Source organism: Apodemus sylvaticus, chromosome 17, assembly GCF_947179515.1.
Source record: "Apodemus sylvaticus chromosome 17, mApoSyl1.1, whole genome shotgun sequence".
Lineage (NCBI taxonomy): Eukaryota > Metazoa > Chordata > Mammalia > Rodentia > Muridae > Apodemus > Apodemus sylvaticus.
In genome coordinates, this window is record NC_067488.1 from 22865887 (window position 1) to 22889007 (window position 23121).

General features: G+C 38.5%; 1 protein-coding gene and 1 pseudogene across 1 annotated transcript in view; one reads left to right on the forward strand and one right to left on the reverse strand.

The window, feature by feature from the left end:
* The window catches only part of Colec10 (collectin subfamily member 10), a 45425-nt gene extending 34815 nt beyond the window's left edge, over window positions 1-10610 (forward strand). Inside the window, exons 4-6 of the mRNA XM_052161138.1 lie at window positions 2750-2803; window positions 5581-5676; window positions 10219-10610. Of these exons, the coding sequence (XP_052017098.1) occupies window positions 2750-2803; window positions 5581-5676; window positions 10219-10610 (542 nt within the window). The remainder of the gene's footprint in view (window positions 1-2749; window positions 2804-5580; window positions 5677-10218) is intronic.
* LOC127668077 (60S ribosomal protein L19-like) lies at window positions 2879-5152 on the reverse strand (annotated as a pseudogene).
* Window positions 10611-23121: the final 12511 nt, after the last annotated feature.

Consider the following 23121-nt stretch of genomic DNA (forward strand, 5'->3'; position numbering starts at 1 on the left):
TGAAGGTTCCATTTAAAAATTTTGGATTATGGTTGATCACAGGGATCTACAACTGTAGAAATCAAAAGTCAGTAAGGGGAGATTGTTGTTATCTATATTTTATGTCTCTTAGAAGACTTATCCAAAATAGTTATTATAACATAATTAGAATCCATATTCAATCCATGTCAATTTTAAAGAGATTTAATTGCAATCAAAATAGAAATTATAAAAAAACAACATATTAAACCTGCATTCATAGAATAGTGTTATTGCTCTAGTTGATGGGGCTGCTGGATCTTCTAAACACATATTCATGATTTTATGTGAATTTTTATTGCAAAGACTGCTATTTCTTTGAGAAGTGTTGTTTTTATTTTTTAACCTCAGATCATTAGACAGACCTAAAGGCTATAATATGATATTTTGACTTGTATGCACATCACATATCTATCCCCTCAAATACTTGCTGTTTCTTTTACAGTTAAATGGTCAAAATCTCCTCTAGTTATTTGGAAGCAGAAAACACATTACTACCAACAATAATCGCCCTGCTGTGCAACAGAACACCAGGGCTTGCTGCTGCTAAGTTTAATTTTATTCCCCTGAACCAATCATTTCAAACTTCTCCTGATCCTACCCCTCCCAGAATCTGCTAACTATTATCCTACTGTCTGCATCTACAAGACTGACTTTTTCCACTTGCATATATGAGTAAGATTTTTATTTTTCTGTACCTGGCTTATTTCACTTGGATGACATTTTTGCTTTATTTGGTTTCATTAGATCATCAGCCAACCTCATCTGCGAGGCATTACGAACTAGGAAGTCAGAAATGGTTGGGTTTGAATACCCACCCTGCCATTCAAACTGTTGAGCATGTTTTTCACCTACATGAACCCAAGTTTTACAGTTGTAAAAAGAAGGCAATCAGACTGCCTACCTCATGGGATTTATTCTGATAATATAAGTGAAGTATGGAGAATGGCTGGCAACTTATTTATATTTAGAAAATGTATGTGTTCTTCTATTAACTCATTCTCACAGTTTTCTCTAATTTACATATGAAGGAATAACAATCTTTAGGAAACAACTAAGATATGAACAATCTTCCTCAGCAAGAACATTTGGCATTTTCTCAAGTGTTTGTTTGTTTGTTTGTTTTTGTTTTTCTCACCACATGTATGATGTCTCTGCTCTTCTATCTACTGCAGCTGAAGTTCTTGATGGCCAGACTTAATTGCAAAGTACTCCATCTTTCCTACTACTGTCCTATCGCTTCTGACTCCCTCTTAGGTAGATCATGTTTATTAGAAGTATCACTCCCAGAGATACTTGCTATGCGATTTATCATACTATGCGATTCTTGAGTTCAGCATTGTCCACAAGCAAGTTCTGAGACTTCTACTCTCACACCGGCCTCTTCCCAACTGCTATCCAAGTACCTGCATGTGTGGCATCACTGTAAAGAAAGTGTTCATAAAGATCAGTTTAGAAAGGCATAGCAAATCCATGGTATCCCATTAAAAATGCTTTCTTCAACACATAAGAATCTTAGCGAGAAGTACTCAGCATATAGAGGTTGTCTAAGACAGAGTGTCAGCAGAATGACACCCTGAGAGCAGATGACAGAAGGAACCTGAGAGCTTTAGAGTGGCCTTGTGAGAGATGACACCGTGCAGAACCTATTGGATCATATGCCCAACTTCCTGCCTTCCCTAAGTTCTTATCCAAGAAGAACTGCCTCCCACTCCTTCAATCTGGGTGACCTCCAGTCTGTGTTTATCCTTGGTAATATTTTTTCTTATATTGCCAGATCACCTTTAGTCCATGAAACCTTATTTTACCCTGCTCAGTGTCTTCTCTTTTGATCTTCAAGAATCTCAGCCAAACATGTTCTCCTGGAAATCAAAAGTCCTGCCTTTCAGTTATTGTGTCTGATGTGGGCTTCAGGAGGTATTTTGAAGTTTTAAAAATAGAACCAATATTTTTCTTTTATTTCTTTCTCCCTGTTTCAAAAGCCCTGCTTCTTTGAGAATTATTTTTTGGAGGCTTCTGACTAAGTAATGTTGCAGCCCCATAGAAAGAAAAGAAAGAAAAATTATCAAGGTTGACATTTTAGTCTAATGTGATATGACGCAGAAGAGCTGATATTTTCATGTGTTACCTCCTTCCTAAAAATTGTAAATACCTTGAAGTCGGAAGTTGAATCTTGTCCTTCTGTGTATTTTCCCCAAAAACCTAGCTGTAAGTATTATACAAAATAAATGGCAAATATTTGTTGAAATCATTTGGTTACAAAAAATGTGTGTGTTTGTTTTGTTTTGTTTTGTTTTGTTTTGCCAATGTGAAAACCATATAGAATGACCTGAAAGATAGAACTACAGGCAGCTCAGTATGTTGATTCGTGGATACAGATTTGCAACGCAATTGTATTTTTAAAATTAAAACCATGCTATTGGCATTGTTACTAGATGAAGGCCATATTATCAGTAAGAGAAGTACCACAGATTCTGGTCTTTATATATCCGGCAGGAATTTCAATGATCACTCTAAATAAATTGTGGCTCACCTGATTATTTATGCTTATGAATAACCTCAAGCAAGTCAGTGGTAAAAATCCAAGGGATATTAGTTGGAGATAATGAAAATAAAATTTGGAGGCTGTTTCCTTTGGCTTTAGAGGTATAGGATATAGGATGATGTCAGCTTGAAAAAACTCACTGTTATTTAGTTATTATGAGGTTTTTTTGTTTCTGTTTCTATTTAGGTGACAAAGGGGAGAAGGGTCTGCTTGGCATTCCTGGAGAAAAAGGCAAGGCAGGTATGAATGAGGTGCTCACTTTGTTTTTGTTGATTTCTGACACCACTTCAAATGTGTCAAGCTCAAAACTATGTGTTAAACAAAAACTAATAAGAGAAAAACAAACAAAACCACACAAAACAAACAAACAAGACCAGAACCTCTTTCAGGGCATTCTACCTTATTTCCATGCTCTAGAGGACTTGGAGAAAGAAAACCTTCCTGTCTGCACACTGGTGCCTTTGAAAGCCCTGGGGAAGAGATTAAGAGCACATTCCATCCCTGCTGTGCTCATGGTGAGAAGCGAGCCTGGTACATCAGGGCCTGGAGCTTTCTGGACCCCAGAGAAACGTCCACGTGAGAAACTGCATCAGCATCCATGCCTTGAGTCCTGGCTCAGAGCATCTGAGCCAAATGCTGGCCTGAGATTGCCCTCCAGTGCTGATTTTTAAGGTTACCTGGCTAGGATGCCCTGCCTTACATGCCTAACCCTAACCCTAACCCTAACCCTAACCTTAACCCCCTAACCCTAACCCTAACCCTAACCCTAACCCTAACCCTAACCCTAACCCTAACCCTAACCCTAACCCAGTTCTTACACGAACTGGAGGAGTCCTCAGACAACTCAGTGTGTAATGTTTGATATGAAGAAGGAAAGTAGATTATTTAGAGAAAAATCCCATTGTTTCTATTCACAGTGGTTTAGCTCAGACTTGTTCAAAGAATTGCCCAATAATCCCTGTGTTTATCTGTGTCCATGGATTAATTAAAGCATTGGGTGTTTTTCCATTTGCCTAATAAAATCAATTTAACTTTTCATGCTTCCAAGCGATAAAGAAATGGAAAACTATATGCAACAACCATTAAACAGAAATAAAAGAGAGCCGTTTACCAATCATTTTCTGATTCCATTTCTCCTCGCTACGACATGAGGCAGGTAGAAAGCCAAACAAGCAGCACAACAAATTAGAATAATTCTTTTTTTTTCATTTTCTTTTTTTTATTTGATATAATTTTTTATTTGCATTTCAAATGATTTCCCCTTTTCTAGCCCCCCACTCCCTGAAAGTCCCGTAAGCCCCTTTCTCTTCCCCTGTCCTCCCACCCACCCCTTCCCACTTCCCCATTCTGTTTTTGCCAAATGCTGCTTCACTGAGTCTTTCCAGAACAAGGGGCCACTCCTTCTTGTACCTCATTTGATGTGTGGATTATGTTAACCGATAAACTGGACGGATGTCTTTTAAAATTTAAACTGCATTTATTTACAGTATTTAAACATAGGCTTTGAAACTGGACAGCTATATTTTCCATGGATAATCAGAGTTAACGTGTGATTGAATCATGAAAAGCTTCCTGTATCTTGGGAGGGCTATGGGAGCTCATGAATAATGAAGCATCAGAACAGAGGCCTGGCTGCAAATATGTTTTAAGGAAGCTGTAAAATGTTCCTCCTGAAATTGACCAGACCATTCCACACTCAACAGAAATGCCAAGTGGCTCACCATCTCTGATCATTCCTTATAAAACCCCTCATACAGGGTTGTTTTTATTTTATTTTATTTTATTTTATCATTTTGTTTTTGAACGGACAAAGGCTTGATTTATTTTAATGAGTGATCCACGAGAGGCCACGGCCAGGCTGCTATGTACAGCCATGAGGGTAGCATTATTTTTCGCTCTCTTGAACAAGTAGGGGGCCAGAAAAGTAGAAATCATTTGAAATGTAAATAAAAAATATATTGAATAAAAAACAATAACAATAATAACAACAACGATAACAAATTTTTTTTTTACTCTCTTCCTCTTTGGACGGAGTCTTGATGAACTCTTCCTTCTTGGCCTGGAGGCGCTCCTCCTGACACTTCCATACTTGGTCTTAGACCTGCCAGCTTCGCCCTGGTCATCCAGTAAGGCCAGTCATGCGAGCCTTGTCTGCCTTTAGTTTGTGGCTATGCTCCGTGAGAATCTGCTTGTTTTTGAATACACTCCCTTTGACCTTCAGGTACAGGCTGCGAAGGTCATGTGGTGGTCAATCTTAGATTCCCGGTATTTTCTGAGAAGGCGGCTCAGGATCCTCATTCTTCTCATCCAGGTCACCTTCTCAATCATCCGCGTGTTGGCGGTAACCTTCCTCTTCCCTATGCCCATATGCCTGCCCTTCCATCGGGCCAAGGTGTTTTTCTGGCAGCGAGCCCACAAATGGACAGTCACAGGCTTCCAGCTGACCAGCCCGTCTTCAGTCAGTTTCCTGATCTGCTGACGGGAGTTGGCATTGGTGATTTCATTGCTGTCGTTGGGGTCCAATCAGACCTTCTTATTACCACTGCGGAAGGCAGTAGAGGCAAGTCTCTGTAACCTGATCATACTCATGGCTGTGGACTCAGAGCCTAGATTTGTTTTTAAAAACTTATTCAGACTTATTTTTTATCTATATATTTTTACTTTGTGTGCATTGGTGTTTTGCCTGCATGTGTGTTTGTGTGTGTGTGTCAGATTTTGGTGTTACAGAGAGTTGTGAGTTGCCCTAAGGATGCTGGGATTTGAACCGTGGTTCTCTAGAAGAGATGTGAGTGCTCTTACTATCCCCATAACCCTAACCAAACATTTCTAAAAGACATTTTATGAACTTTTTAAGAGAAAATAACAAATTGCAAGCCTTGTTTAAACATGGAGCAATTCATAGAGATATGTAGCCCGGCTAGAAAATGATAGAAAACACTGAAAATAGAGAAATGGTCCTCTCCAAAAAGTCGTGGTGTACTTCAACATGAACTGACAGTTCTGTCCTTCTTTTCAAGGTACCATCTGTGACTGTGGCAGGTACCGGAAAGTGGTTGGACAATTGGATATTAGTGTTTCTCGACTTAAGACATCAATGAAATTCATCAAGAATGGTAAACATAGTCAGGGCTTTGCTCTGTTTCATATCTATTAATCTGGTCTTTAAAAACTATATTCCTTTGCAAGAAATATGACCTTAGGTCAAGCGAAATATCACAGTTCAAAAGCCTCTCAAAAGATTGAGTATCCTCTCAGATTCCAATAATTTTAATTTCACTGCACAGATTCAGTCATATGTGTGTGGTGTTTCAGTAGGAAAGGGGATTTTGCCAAAGTAAGTATTGATCCCACTGAATGGGAGCAAATATCATTATTCAAATTATTTGGTCAAATTAAGCAAGTGTTATTTTCTGTCACACAAGGCTATCTCCCTAAATTGAGGTTTGAGAAAATAGCATCAAACATAGGAAAAAGTTGGACTTGTAGAACCCAAAATACTATAGGCCCAGGGACTTTCCAGGGTTTTTGGTTATGTAGGAACTTAGCAGAACATTTCAAAGTTATTTTTCAGAATATTTTATCTTATCAGGGTGGAGGGCATGGGGAACATATCAAATTCCAGAAAATGGGTCAAGACCTGGTCAAATCCAGGTTTTACAGAAACAGGAATGAGCTTGTTTTGACCTCATAACAAGGTGAGGTGGATTTTAATCTTAAGATGCAGTGAGCTGGTTCATCAAACAGAAGGAGGAAAGAGGAGAGCAGAGCATGCCATGCCAGAACGGACACAGATTGAAAGAGAATCTCTGAAACTAGCCTAGTAGCCAGGGCTAATTGCTGAGTGCTTGGGAAAGCACCTAACTACTAACAAGAGAGCATTTGCTGTTTTTCAGTATTATGTTCCATGTGCTGCGAGTCATCTGGAGCATGAGAAGTGTCCCATCCAGAGATACACAGAGCAGAGTAGTGTTTTCCTGACCCCTTCCTAATAATACATTCAGTACAAGTCTTAGGCGTTTCTATAAATTTTTCAGCTTGATCATTTTTCTTGCCCCTTGTCAATTTTCCCACACTTGTCATTACTAAAGACTTCAACTTGGAAATGGCTTGGCTGAGAGAGTTTTATTGAAGAATCTGATGCACTGACTGTGGTCGATTTCATCTGGCTGAACTTTCACTTAATGTAATACGGATGTGTGTGTTGCACATTAGTAGAAGCAAATACCACCGATTGCTTAGAGTCACAATGTAATGATAGAGGCATAGGAAATACCAAAGCTTAACTAAGCAACTTAATTGATTATAACTTCTAGTTGGAACTCATAATGAGATTCTACATCTTTTGGCTGCAGAGATGGCTCAGAAGTTAAGAGTTTGTACTGTTCTTTCAGAGGATCAATATTTAATTCTGTAGGAGTTCTCTAGTGGAGTTTTTTGGGTCACTTAGGTAGACTATCACGTCATCTGCAAATAATGATAGTTTGACTTCTTCCTTTCCAATTTGTATCCCTTTGACCTCCTTATGTTGTCAAATTGCCCGAGCTAGTACCTCAAGTACAATATTGAAAAGATAAGGAGAAAGGGGGCAGCCCTGTCTAGTCCCTGATTTTAGTGGGATTGCTTCAAGTTTCTCTCCATTTAGTTTGATGATGGCTACCAGTTTGCTGTATATTGCTTTTACTATGTTTAGGTATGGGCCTTGAATTCCTGTTCTTTCCAAGACTTTAAGCATGAAAGGATGCTGAATTTTGTCAAATGCTTTTTCAGCATCCAATGAAATGACCATGTGGTTTTTTTCTTTGAGTTTGTTTATGTAGTGGATTGCATTGATGGATTTCCGTATATTGAACCAACCCTGCATCCCTGGGATAAAGCCTACTTGATCATGGTGGATGATCGTTTTGATGTGTTCTTGGATTCGGTTGGCAAGAATTTTATTGAGTATTTTTGCATCGATGTTCATAAGGGAAATTGGTCTGAAGTTCTCTTTCTTTGTTGGATCTTTGTGTGGTTTTGGTATCAGCGTAATTGTGGCTTTGTAGAAGGAATTGGGTAGTGTTCCTTCTGTTTCTATTTTGTGGAATACATTGAAGAGTATTGGTGTTAACTCTTCTTTGAAGGTCTGATAGAATTCTCCACTGAAACCATCTGGTCCTGTGCTTTTTTTGGTTGGAAGACTTTCTATGACTCCTATTTCTTTAGGCATTATGGGACTGTTTAGATGATCTATTTGGTCCTGATTTAATTTTGGTATTTGGTATCTGTCAAGGAAATTGTCCATTTCTTCCAGATTCTCCAGTTGAGTACAGGCTTTTGTAGTAGGATCTGATGATTTTTTGGATTTCCTCGGTTTCCGTTGTTATATCTCCCTTTTCATTTCTAAGTTTGTTAATTTGGATACTTTCTCTGTGCCCTTTGGTCATTCTGGCTAAGGGTTTATCTATCTTGTTGATTTCCTCAAAGAACCAGCTCCTGGTTTTGTTGATTCTTTGTATGGTTCTCTTTGTTTCTACTTGATTGATTTCGGCCCTGAGTTTGATGATTTCCTGCCTTCTACTCCTTCTGGGTGAAATAGCTTCTTTTTGTTCCAGGGCTTTCAGGTGTGTCATTAAGCTGGTAATGTATGCTCTCTCCATTTTCTTTTTGGAGGCACTCAGGGCTATGAGTTTTCCTCTTAGCACTGCTTTCATTGTGTCCCATAGATTTGGGTATGTTGTGTCTTCATTTTCATTGTGTTCTAAAAAGTCTTTAATTTCTTTCTTTATTTCTTCCTTGACCAAGGTATCATTGAGTAGAATATTGTTCAGTTTCCACGTGTATGTGGGTTTTCTGTTGTTTTTGTTGCTATTGAAGACCACTTTTACTCCGTAGTGATCTGATAGAAGGCATGGGATTAGTTCAATCTTCTTATATTTGTTGAGGTCTGTCTTGTGACCAATTATATGGTCGATTTTGGAGAAGCTACCATGAGGTGCTGAGAAAAAGGTATATTCTTTTGCTTTAGGATAGAATGTTCTATATATATCTGTTAAATCTTATTGGTCCAAAGCTTCAATTAGTTTCATTGTGTCCCTGTTTAGTTTCTGTTCATAGCAGCCCTATTTATAATTGCCAGATGCTGGAAAGAACCCAGGTATCCCTCAACAGAAGAGTGGATGCAAAAAATGTGGTATATCTACACAATGGAGTACTATTCAGCCATTAGAAACAATGAATTCATGAAATTCTTAGGCAAATGGATGGAGCTAGAGAACATCATACTAAGTGAGGTAACCCTGACTCAAAAATTGAATCATGGTATGCACTCACTAATAAGCGGATATTAACCTAGAAAACTGGAATACCCAAAACATAATCCACACATCAAATGAGGTACAAGAAGACAGGAAGAGTGGCCCCCTGTTCTGGAAAGACTCAGTGAAGCAGTATTCGGCAAAACCAGAAAGGGGAAGTGGGAAGGGGTGGGTGGGAGGACTGGGGGAGAGAAGGGGGCTTGCGGGACTTTCGGGGAGTGGGGGGCTAGAAAAGGGGAAATCATTTGAAATGTAAATAAAAAATATATTGAATAAAAAAAAAGATTTAATTCTGACCAGTCATGTTAGGCATTTCACAACTACCTGAAACTCTACTTCCAGAAAATTCTGACACCATCTTCTGATTTCCATGGGCATCCTCATATAACATGTCCTTTACTGAGAGAGGCATACATACAGTCATAAATAAAAATAAATTTAAAGATAAAATTGCATATTTTACACGACTTAGACTGTCACGAACACATGACAACCAAAAGTTATAACATTTCAGCAGTTACAGGTTTCTTATCGAAGTTAAGGACCCCAAAATGATTACAAACCACAAAGACAGTATCATGAGTTGAAAGTCATTTTCAATATCTAGTTGTATCCTGAAAATTCAATAGCGAAGTCTACTCTATAACTGTGTGGATAATCTCAATTATTGTGTATGCCCATATTCTACAAACTCTTGAAATAGACAAAAAAGTTTCTTATTCCCATATTGTCCATTGAACTTGCTTGTAATAATAATTTGGCATTTCGTAGGGTGTTCTATGCATTAGGTTGAAGAACATCAGACATAATGACTGACCTCAAGACATTTATAGTTCAATGGAAGATATACACAAAGAAGCAAAGTAGACTATGCTGAGTGATATTAAAAGGAAATAGGAAAGGACAGCGAGGACATAGAAAACCCCACATTCACCATGGGGTATTGAACAAGCTTCATATGGAAAAACTCATTATCTCTGAGATGTAAAGACCATCAGGGATTTCCCAGGCATGAAATGTGTGGGTGAGAAAGAAAAGTCCCACATATACCTGATTCAAAAATGGTGAGATGATCCAGGGAGCAGCTCATTTTAATAGGGCTTTTGTTACCAGGGGTGCTATGGGACAAATATGTGAGAAGCTAAGGAGGAAGTTGAGAGAGAACAAATGGTAGACTTTCATTTTGTATCCAATAAACAGAAAGGCACAGAAGAAATTAAATGAGTAGCTACCTCATTGTAACCTTGCAAAAGAGCTCTTGAATGCTCTGAGTACCAATGTACCAATGTGACAATATTATATAGGAATTTGCTTCTTCTTGTATTGAGATACATTATGCTATTCTTCCTCTCTTCCTTGCAGTCATAGCAGGGATCCGGGAAACTGAAGAGAAATTCTACTACATTGTGCAGGAGGAAAAGAACTACAGGGAATCTCTGACCCACTGCAGGATCCGGGGAGGGATGTTAGCCATGCCCAAGGATGAAGTCGTTAACACCCTTATTGCTGACTATGTCGCCAAGAGTGGCTTCTTCAGAGTATTCATTGGGGTGAATGACCTTGAGAGGGAGGGGCAGTATGTGTTCACAGATAACACTCCACTGCAGAACTACAGCAACTGGAAGGAGGGGGAGCCTAGTGACCCCTACGGCCATGAGGACTGTGTGGAAATGCTGAGCTCCGGCAGGTGGAATGACACAGAGTGTCATCTTACCATGTATTTTGTCTGTGAGTTTGTCAAGAAGAAAAAATAATTTTCCCCGTGGTACACAGTTACCCTTTCACTGGGTCTCTTTGCAGTTACTTTTATCCATCTTTGCCTTCCTAATTACGTTGCTCTTGATAAAATGACATACCGGCTCTGTCCCCCCCCCCCCCACTATCTTCTGTGTTTTGTGACAGTTTTACACATGATGCTTACTTGGATGTTTTGGGGGATCTTTCCCTTGCATCTTTATTTAACCCTCTGGCATAACAGATGGAAGACACTAGAACTCAGAAGAGGAAGGAAGAGGTAGTTCTGAAACAATACAAGTTATAGTCCTTCTGTTAAATTGTCCCCTGCTATTAATGACTCCATTTTATTTCATGAATGTGTTCATATAGATATTCTCCACCTTCAGCATAAATAATCAAGAGGTAAGGGTTCAAGCCTTCAGAAATCTCTAAAAGTGTTAAAGCACTACCCTTTCCAGGGCCACTTCCCCTACCAGCTAATATGTCATTCATGGAAAAGTTTCACGGGAGGCCTTTCACTCTACGAAAATTAATGTGGCTGGAGACGCCCTTTCTATTATTTTGACATCACAGAGATATGTCCAGCACAGCATTTGGAATGTGTTTAGAATCCTCATTTACTGAGTTGGCAACAGTCTACCTAGAGTTGCAGATCAAACCTCAAAGCTGCTTTAATCTAGCATTTGAAAATAAACAGTTGAACAAAACTCTAGCTTCTCTCCTTAGAAATGGATGCCCTGCTTATGGGTTGTGACACATGATTAGATCGTTTAAAATGCTGACAAAACAGTTAATGAAACAAGAGAAACAGATCAACAACATATGTTCTCCTTAAACCATCTGTTCATGACTTCGCCTATGACTAACTGGTAGGGTGAGAAGAGATTCCTGGCATTGGCTCTGTGAATTCACCAAGACACACACAAGTCCACATCTTATGGAGTCCAGAAAGATGACATAAATAGATGAACTGGGAGTGGTGAGGCCCCTAATCCACTAGTCATAGACTGCTCTTTGAAGGAGCCAACTACTTCTTAGCCACTGCTGTCACAGTCACCAAAGACCCAGAATCACTGCCAGTCAGTATCCTGACATTTGAACTGAAGTCAAATGGCTGAAAGTTTATAACTCCATATTTCTAAGTGTTGACAATTAATCAATATCTAACCTAGGCTCTAAGACCTAAAAATAAAATGTCTGTTAACCCAATTCTGAACTTTCCATTTCCATCTCCGGGGAAGGTTCTAATTGTGCCAGGTGTTATTAGGAAATGATGACTTTAATGCCAGGTCTCCCATGAAAGCCTTATTCAGTTGAGCTCAATAGGAGAAATTTGTTAAATCTTTGACATTTATCGGGTTAAAGTAGTTACAGAGTCTCTTTTGAGAATGTGGCATAGGGTATTTTGAAGGCTGATCAGTTGAATATAATTACAAACAAATCAGGGCATCACGCCAAATGCCAGCCAAGATCTCAGAGAATTGGAACATTCAGAAACATGTGAAGGAAAAGAAAGGACTGAGAGAAGAGAGAGCGTGGCCAAGAGTAAACCCAGCCTAGGGCGGCTCCTATTGGATTCCTGTTTAAAATTGCTCTGAGTCCCTGAAGTCTGAATATTTTGAACATATGGCAAATGCTATTATTTCTGTTAAAAATTTATAATGCTAACAATCATTCTCTCAGTCACTCATCTCAGTTGGGAGGGCACTTCACAAAGTAGATGACAACCTCAAGGAATAGGATCCATCCATTCCTGCCTGGAAGAATGTCTTAAGACATTACATCAATACTCGGTAAAAACGAGTATCTTTTTCTATTTGTCTTTCAAGTGAGAGTGTCAATATATATCCCAGGCTGTCCTTGAACTCAAAAATTTCCTGCTTCATCCTCTTGGATGCTGGGTAACAGCTATGCAATACCAAGCCCAGCTGAAAATATGCCTTTCAATGTGTTCTGTATTTTAGGAAAGCCTCTAAACCTCCTTCCTCAAGGAAGGAATGTTTACAGCCATTTTCCAGTGGAAACACTGCAGCTCTGAGAAGCAACGATATTAACAAATTGGTGCATTTGAGAGAAAAGCAAGTTTCTATCCTGGTCCAAGCCGAAAGTTCCCTGATTGCATGCTTAGAAGGTAGCAAGGTCTTTGTGTTGAGGTGTGGGGGTTGAGGAATGAGGTGAGCAGCCTCACTGAAGTGTCTACAGAGACTGAGATTTGTAAGAGTTATAGCCAATGAGAAGGTTGGTACTGTGGGCTCATTTAGGGAGATACTCCTGAGTCAACACTGCACAAAACTCTACATCTGGCCATGACAGCTCCCTAAACGTCATTGCTGACTGCGAGTCTTCCTAGCCATGTTCTGGATATAACTTAAATGTCTTTTACTTTTTGTCCTTATCATTTTTTTTGCCATAGAGAACCCTGACAGCTAAAGAGGAGTTATAATGAGGTATTTGGAAGAGTATCAACTAGACACAGTATATGGGTGACACAGGACTCACACATTACTACTAACTACATGTGCTATGGGGTACATGAGAGAAACAAAGAATCTTTTGAGATATATAACATATTTTGATATCAATTTACTAAAGTAAATATAAATGTACATTAGTATATTATAAATAGAAAAATTATATTTAATTACATAAAATATGAGTTTTAAAACATAAAAGTAAAATCACAGGCATCTGGAAGGATACTTCAGTGGCCAAGAGCCCATGGGGACCCCAGTTAAGTTCCCAGAATCCACATTATGTGGCTAACATTTGTCTGTAATTCCAACTTCAAGGTATCCAGCACCTGAAGTGTAAATTTCTGGTTTCTTTGAAAACACAATTATGTCACTTGGTATTTTATGGAAACTGTTTTGTGAGAAGCATGTGATGTTTTGCTGAAAACAGACACTTGAGAGGGCACATGATGTTTAGAAAGAATATAAATGAATCCCCCAAATCAGTGAAAGGTTTCTCTTGCATTACAACATTATGGCATACTTTGCTCATCTTTGCTGGCTGGGCAACACTTTGCTAGTCTTGGCTGGTCTTTGTCTTGACTTTGTTTGAGTGAAGCAAACCAAAGAATGTCTCATGGTATTCCAGCTGATTCTGCCCATTTTTTCTGACTTGTGGCAATTCAGCGCAGACTTGCAGTTTCTGCTGGATTGTGCTACTACTACTGATTCATGTTTGATGTATGCTATTAGACTGGACTGCTCCTATCCTGACAATGAAGAGTAGAATCACCCTAAAGAACTACTTCTAAACAGGACTACAACCCCCTTTTACTATTAATCTTCCTTCTCCCCTACCTCTGGTTCAGAGGCTAGAAGGAAGATTAAAGCATTTAAAACCCTAAATAATGTGGACTTTGACAAATCTAAACCTACAGACACTATTATCTGGATTTCATGGGCACATACACTGCTATGTACACAATCTCACACACACATACTCATATTTGCATTTAATTGTAGAAGTAAAATAAATCTTATGTTAAAAAAATAAAACTGTTAGTTGTACTGCCTTTAGAGTATCTTGTCATACAAGAACTGAATCCTTTCATGTATGAGGGAAAATATCTCATATCAATGGGGATTGAAGAAGAACTATTTTCCATTGATCCTTTATACATAAACCTTTATAAAGTATAGGGATATGTTTCACAGTGACTCTAACAGATGCTCGTTCAATCTGTATTTGTATGATTTCGGTAATTTAATAATTCTTTGTAACAAATTAAAATATATTTCATCTAATTTGCAGTCATTATCCTTGTTCTGCGTTTTGCTGCTTATAATTGAGAAGCCTAGTCCTGAGATCCACTGGGGAATCAACAGCAGGCTCTGAAGGAAAGGGGATACAGGAGAAAGAATTGTCTTTGCCATGCCAAACATTATCAAAGTGGTATCCAGTACCACAACCTTCTCAAATACTAAATAGTTTCTATCACAACCAATTAATCTAAATTGTGTTCATGAGACACAAGAGGTAAAGATGAAAAGAAGGGGGTAGTACTCAATCAACTGGGACATCTCGATCATAGATGATTTATTCAATGAGTGACTGTATTATACAGAATCTAACATCTGGGGAAGACACTATAAATTGATGGTTTGCAAATCCCATAGAAAGTGTTAAGGACAGAAGTCTTATAGCAATGGGAGAATGAAGTCAAAATTATAATCCATGTTCACAAAAGCACAATGTTTTCATGGGGGAGCAGTTAGAATAAGCTGTGTTTAGGATAGCAACAAAATTTGTTAGCTTCAGCACCGATCATCTATGGGATGGTCTATCTACTGTGTTTCTAATGTTATCATGTTGAGAACTGAGAAAACCATGGAGAAGACAACTCAGATTTCCACCCGCATGAGCAGAACTTAGTTTGGGTCCTTGGTACATCAAGTCTATGGTAATGAGATTCAAGATTAAAGACATTGCCAAGATTATATAAAGGCATGCTGCTTTACATCTGTGTTGTTTTAACATAATATCTCTTCGACAGTACACTAAAATAACTTGGCTGAAGAAATTTTGTAGGAGGATTTACATCACCCTTTCTCAAAGAGTAACACTGACACATCTGTTCAAATATATTAATTCATCTGTTTCAGCTTACTCATTTTTTATGTGAACAAGACGTCCCATGTCAATGTGTATATACACCCACATTATTTCTTTACAAGATAGAATATATCTTTGGGTTTGTGCATGAATGAATATTCACAAGTGGCAAACATTTCTTGCCTTATCATTCTCCTGACCTATACCTGACAGTCAGTAAAACCCTTATTTTCCAAGACTGTCAGTTTTATAGTGAAATATGAAGGGGATAACAATGTGATTACTTCATTTTATAGTGGACTAAACTGTGATTATTACAAACCTTACCTAACATTTGCAGTACATTTTGGGAAATAGAGAAGATTCCTATGCAATTTAACTCTTTGTCACATGCATTGTTCTCATTATGAAGTTTAGCTTAATTTATATATACTCAGAACGCCTCCAGGAGCTGGGCTTAACATGGTCACTGGTTACAGTACACCCTTTGATATACTGAGAAAATTCTAGTCCTAGAAAGAGTATTCATAACTTGAATCATGGTGTGTAAAATACCCCACAAGTCACTGAAGCACAGCCAAGTCTTGAGAAAATAAAGTAACATTCACTTTCAATCCAGTAAGGTGATTGCAAATATAAAAGTGAGAATCACAGTCGGCTTGGTATGACATTAAAGAATGAGATCATTTTCTCTGGAAGGTCACAACTTTACATAGCTGTTTACTGAACCAGCTCACAAAATGGAACCCTGGAGAAAGCTTGCCAACAGAAAGGGAGTGTTTTAGAAGTGAACACTTTCAGGAAATGTTAGTGCTTGACTTTTGTGACCAGAGCACTGTTGGGGGTGGCACATCCTTCAATTATTGAAGAAACATTCTACTGGCACTTGAATTCCCTGTATCTCTCTATTTCAAATAACAGAGACCCTTGCATACCCAAAGAGTCTTAGAACTTTGCTCATAGGTATGACCAGCTTCATGTCCATGTAATTTATGAGAGGAAGAATTTATTTGGCCTCAAACCTATTACATCAGGTAAGGCATGATGCTGAATAGCTCACCAGCAAGAGTTTGCAGCAACTGATTACATCTGATGCCAGGTTCATTGGGAGCTGAGAAAGAACAGGATTCTTGCAGATGCACACTTCCCAGTGTGTCTGCTTGGGTGCAAGCTTCTGCCAGAACCCCCACTCATACACTGTAAGTAGCCCTAATGAACTTCAGTTCTCCAGGCTGAAGTATAGTGGAATAGAAGCCAGGTATGTGTCTAGGACTTTAGAAGGAGGAGGTAAGAGTTTGCCCAGCCACCACTTAGAATTAAAGACTCTTCCACCAATCAGTAAATCAAATGGAGCAGAATGTTAAATTGCTTTCCACCTAGGTGATGTGTCTATGGGCTTAATAGCTCTTTTTAGGGTAGATATATGGTTGACCAAACATCAAGTCTCTGAAGAACTTTCCAAGAACAGATAACATATGTTACAGAAAAGGATCAAATATAACAAAATCTTGCATATTTAATTTTCCAAGACTTCTAATGCCCAGTGGGTGACTGAGAGCTTCTGTTGTCTCTGTTACATTGAGCAGTTGGCCTTGTTACCCTTCTTCACAACTAGGAGCTTCATCTGTGTTCTTCCAGTGAAGTGTACAAAGGTGTCTGGGAAGGAAGAAAGATTTGTCTTCTTCCTAGACAAATATCTCCCAACATTTGTTAAAGTATTACCAATCCAGGCTGGGTGAGGTAAGATAGACTTCATTGAATTGTGGTGAAAGAAATCCATTAGTTCTTACACTAAGAGAAGCCATTTTGAGTTCATAAACCTAAAGAAGCAGGGACTAATTCCTAATTATCATGGCAGATACCCTTTATCATTTTCAGCAATCAGTACCAATGAAAGCAGTCGTGTCAAGAGTAAAGGAACTGAGAATCTATTGTCCCAGCAAGTTCATGAAAAGGCTGAAAATAGTCTGACTGAGAATAGTATGACTGGTAGTGCTCACGAGCTAATAGAACGGAAAGTTATGATCAAAGCAAGAATGACTCAGAACCACAAGCTCACAAATTACTCAGGAATGCAAAGAATCTGACAGTAAAGACTACCAGAGGTTGCAAATAGCAGGAACCAGGTACACAGTGGTTTATGTTCACTCAGGGCTGAGAGCTTGTGTGTAGAGGGCACAGCCTTTGCTTTATGAGTGATATCACTGTACAAACATGATTACGATGATTTGTGGAATGGGAATTGATAAAGTTCAAACATTTGGTATCAATCAAATTATTGAGTTTTCTAAAATGTAGGTGTTAGGGATGTACCACAAAAGCCCTTTTATAGACCCCAAGGGGCATAATGCTTACCCCTGCATCAATGACACTGGTCATCTGAAGGAAGAGGGTCTTGTACCATCTTTGTGTATTTTCAAAAAGATTGACACAAAAAAAATTATAACTTTTTAAATTTCTAAAATATCTCACTATGTAGAAATATCTAGGGTTAACAAATTCAAAAATGATATTTCCCATTTATTTAGAAACTGCTGTGTGCACACACGTGTGCATGCATGTGTGTGTTCTGTCTGTATATATATATATATATATATGCTTTTATATATATGTATGTATATAAATGGATTTACACACAGCACATGCATGTGGAAACCAGAGGAAAACCTGGTATGGTTCCATAGGGGCCAAACACATTGGTGACAGGTTCTCTAAATGGCTTCCAGCTGGCCAATAGGCTAAGCAGGCTAGCTGGCGATCTCCAGAGACCTGCATGTCTCTGTCTCCTTGTATCAGAATTAATAGAAGATACCACCAAGTCTGACTTCTTCCGGTGAACTTCAGTGAGTGGAGGGTCCAGCTGATTTGATAGAGATGGCAGCAATTTGACTCAAAGAACTGTCCCAATAACACTGACGTGCTTAAAGAAAGCAAGACTTCTGCTCTCCCCCCCCTCTCTCTCTCTCTCTAAGCCTTATCTCTGTACTCAATTGTTCTCTCCAATTATTCCACAGCAGCCAAAAGTAGTCAGTTTCTGATCCACCTTTCAAGAACATGGACATAAATTCTCTTTTACCACCATTAGTGGAATGTGTTCAATAAGACTTTGTCTCATCTCTTACCAAACCACTCTGACACACAGAATGTATTCTATCCTTATTTCCTTTCATCTCCAATCAGCTATTAGATTATCTTTACTATTAAACTCATCCCCTAAGAATATCTTAGACCTAGATCAAAGAAGTAAGGAATGACTTAAAGTGCTGAAGAAATAAAACTTATGCACATTTGATTAATTAACCAAGACTGATATCTACCAAATTATACATCTAAGCTTATACATCTAAGTTTCTTATCTACTACTCATTAGGATTCACTCCTGTTGATAGTGCTCAGCAAACCCACATGAGATGAGATGCACAGTATGGTAGACAAGCCCTAGGCAATCAAGTTTCTTCTTCAAAAGGCTTTGTCAGAATCAACTTAAGTTACCATGGAAGACTTTGATTTCCCTACTCAGCAGCCATGTCACACATAACTAAAGACCACATTCCAAGATTCACACTTTTTAATGTCAACTTTGCAATGTCATAAAACCTAGATGGTTTCCACCTACATTCTTTCCTGTACTTTCCAAGTTTGGCTATAGAGCACTATAGAAACCATGAACATAGATTAAGTCTTGATAGTATAGATGTGAGTGTGATTACTTAAAAGAAAAGATGTTGAATTTGAGAAGTAGGTTGAGATCTAAGTTATTCTAAATGTTTACTCTTCAAGAGTTAATTCTTTTAGGGCTGAGACTTTTATCATAATTGCCTGTCTCCCCAAATTCTTCCTAAATCCACCCACCTAACTCTGTGTCTTCCTTTTTAACTCTTCAAGACCAATTTGTGCTGCCTAAATACTCCTGGATATGTGGACATCAACTGGACAGTAGTTGACTTACCAGGGGATGCACTCTTAGAAAAGACTGTCTCTCCCTCCCCTAGCAGCTAACAATTGCCAATATCTCTATGGCTATGGCTAAGGGTGGGCCTGTGTGCCTATATCCTATCTCCATGCTGGGATTTACTCCAGCCTATAGTTTCACAAGTTTGTGTGTGTTGCTGATGCAACTTCTGTGGGTTCATATTTGCAGCTGACCCACTGCGTTCTTGAAAAAATAATATTTCTTTATAGTTATCTGGTACCTCTGGCTCTTACACTCTTTTTGGTCCCCTTTTCAGTAATGATTCCTGAGCCTTGGATGGCAGGGTACATTATAAATATTATCTTTATGGCTGAGCATTCTGTAATTTCCTATTCTCTGAATCTTTGCCAGTTGTAGGTCACTGTGTTAGTCACCATGTACTAGAGAAGTTTCTCAGATGAGGACTGAGAAATGCATCAATACACTATCAGCTATATGAAAAGTTTAAAAAGGAAAAATGAGGAGCATTTCTTTAGAAAGACATAAGGAAAAGAGCCTGAAATGTAGTTAATAGATACAAAAGTGCTCAAAGAGAAAACAATCACTTGTATTGAATGTATACAAATGCATTAAAGCATCTGTTGGGTTTGTCAATATCACAATGGAGGTAAAAGAAAACATGGAGTAAGAATGAAGAGGAGATGAACTGAAAGAAGTGAAGGAAGAATGCATGGGTAGTATTTGATGCAAGCTTGCTTGCAGAGATGAAAGGAAGTAAAAAAAAAAAATCAAGAATGGTGTCTGAAATGGCTCCCAGAAAACAGGGCAGTAAGTCTTTTTTCAGCTCCTAGGGTTATAGTCCAAGACCTCAGGAGATGTCTCAGTCTAAAGATAATACCTAAACCAGTTTGTGCTTGCCCCCATCACATGCATCTACAAATGCTATGTCTTTTCCATGCATTTTTCCTGTACTATGACAGTAACACTTGCAATGTGAGGTATGGCAACAAAATCAGTATTAGGATCATAAATTCATAGACCAAAGGGTGGTTCTCACCAATGCTAGCTCAACATACAATATTTTTCTTTTCATATTAGACACAGAATTTTCTTCTTTTTACATAAAGATATTGAATTACAGGTTCTTCTTATTGTATCCAAATTTCTTGTATTTATGACTTCATGATTTGGAGCAATTATTAAGCAAAATAAGAGTTAATTAAATACAAGTTGTGACAGTTAGATAACCAAGGAAGCTGCCAAGTAACAAATGGACAGATAGTGTACAGTGAGGATACACTTTGCACAGAGAATATTCATGCCCTAGGCAGATTATATACAGTGAGGATACACTTTCCACACAGGTTATTTATGTCCTGGGTTGGGAAGAGAGAGGACACACAAGATTTCATCTTTCTACTCAGAAGAGTAAATAGTTTTAAATTATAAATTTTTTGAGGTAGAAATTTCTGATAATGTCATACGATGTAGACTCACATAGTGATTTGTTAGGGCAGACTCACATGGTGTTTTGCTGAGGTATGACCCATAGGAGTACATATGATGTTTGGAGAGAATATAAATAGGACTTAAGGAATAGAGAGAGGGATTTGCACAGCTAGCTCTGCAGTGCTGTTCTCCAGTCTTCACTGATCTTCACTTCCTTGAGAGAGGCATGGCAAAGAACTTCTCCTGGCATCACTGCTAGGCCTGGTCACTCCCGCTCACTAGTGTTGATTCAGCCGAGGCCTAGTGGTTGATCATTCTGCTAGATCATGCCACCACTGCTGATTTGTGTTTGGTAGCCTAACATTACTGAACTGGACTGCTGGTGTCCTGACAATGGATATTGGAATTGCCCCCAAGGAACTACTTCTAAAGGAGTTCATGTCCTTTTGTTCTATTTGCCATCTTTTCTCTCCCTACCTTTGGACAACAAGTAGAAGTGAGGATCAAAGTGTTTGAGAATCTTTATTAAAAGGAATTTTTTTTTCAAAATCTAAGCCTCCATTTCTTATTTCCAACATTTTCCATGCAAAATTGTGAACCATATTGAGCTCAAGCATTTGAAATGATAAGAAGTGAACCAACCAATAAGGAGCAATTGCTGTGATAATCATTACCACATGAACACAGTTCTAAGCGTTTTACATGCAATTTTCATTTAATATTCAAATAACTTCATGTTGTACCTGTAGTAGGAGTATTTTCTATAGTATAAAGGAAAAACTGAGTCACAAAGATTAGTAACATTCTAAGGTCACCTTCTTATAATCTAAGGTCAACTTGTTAACATTTCAATTACCCCATTGATCTACTGCAGTATTAGTTAACCACTGCACTATTCTGTCTCATCATATACAATACTGGCATTTGCAAGGTTTTGAATTTATACTATGGCTTTCCTACTCATGTTCTATGTGATTTCTTTCAGCTCTTTTTAAGCCCATTATTTGCATGTAGAGCACATCTGTTCATGGATATATGGGGGCAGAAAAACATTGCTACTTCACGACATTTCCATCAGTCATGGGTACACTTGAAACTTGAGAACATTTTATCCATTTCTCAAAAGGTACAAATAGATATTTCAAGAATTGTGAAATTATTCTTTTCCCTGTCCCTCAAAAGGCAAGTAAAAATACAGCCTCACATAAAGGAATTGATTTTAATAGAGATAGAGTGTTCTGAGGGGACTTGGTTGAAAACACTTAAAGTCAGACATGATAAAGTTTCCTAAAAGAACTTGAGAGGCGACTGCTCAGACAGAAGAGAGAAGATGATGTATTGGAGTCCCCTGGGCTACAGCAATGAGATATTGGAATAGCAAATGACAGAAACATGGAGAGCACTGGGCCCTCTTAAAGGGCATTTTGAGTGCTGCTAGAGAGAAGCAGGCTTATGGGTATATAGAGATAAGGACATTAGGTCCTTTCTTTTGGGATTCTACCCTTGAACTTAGCAGAAAGGCTGAGGAGTGATCCTTTGTTCAGGATTCTAAAAACAAGTAAGTCCTTTATTATAAAAAATAGTATTCTTGTGTGCTTAATCCTCAAGAGACTTGAGGCTCCAGGGAAGAGGGAGACTGGACGGTGGGGTAGCACCCTCTCAGAAGCAAAGGGGAGGAGGAATAGAATGGAATGAGGAACAATGCGGGGAGGGGACTGAGGAGGAAAATAACTAGAATGTAAATAAATAAAATAATTTTTAAAATTCAGAAATGAAAAAAAAAATAGTGTTCTAGAACCAAAAAGGACTCTCATCAGTCTAAAATGATACTGGTCTCCTTCTCTTACTATTGTGATGTGTATACCAGGTTATTTTAGTTCTATTTAACATATGAAGTAGCATTCAATTTATCCATGACAGCAATCATGTTTTTTCTCTTGAAGCCTCACAAAATAAAACTGTGAACTCTTAACATCTACAAAACCTACATTTTGATGAATGAATGTGTAGCAGGAATGGCAGGGCTGCTGCTATGTAAATGCTGGAGGCCCCGTGCAGAAGCATCTCCTTCAGGAGGACCTAATTGAGGACTGCCTGAGAGAGCAGAGATTACTGGTGTAAACAACAGCAGCCAATCAAGAACTGGTGCTTAGAATAGATACTTTCTTGGGACCAATGGGGGCATCAGGGGAGGATATTAAAGGAGCTTCCTACAGCATTCTCACCTGCTCCCGGAATCAGTGTGGTTGACTCTGTACCAACTCATTCCCAACCCCTAAGAGCAGGTAAGGTTGAGCTGAGAGCTGTCCAGGGCACAGGCAACAAGAATGAATGAATGAATGAATGAATGAATGAATGAATATGCATTATTTGTAACCTTCTCTATAAGTTCACTCCCATCATTTGTGATTTTAGATACACATTTTTAAACCTATATATCTATTAGTAGTATTCACAGAGGGCTCACCTTCCTGATTTATGTTTATTAACTTAGTGTGTTGTTGCCTATTGTCCACTGTCTTAGTGCAAATGTGTTTCTATAAGGAAATGTCAGAGGTTATGTGGCTTATAGCCAGACATAATCGCACAGAACTTAAATCCCA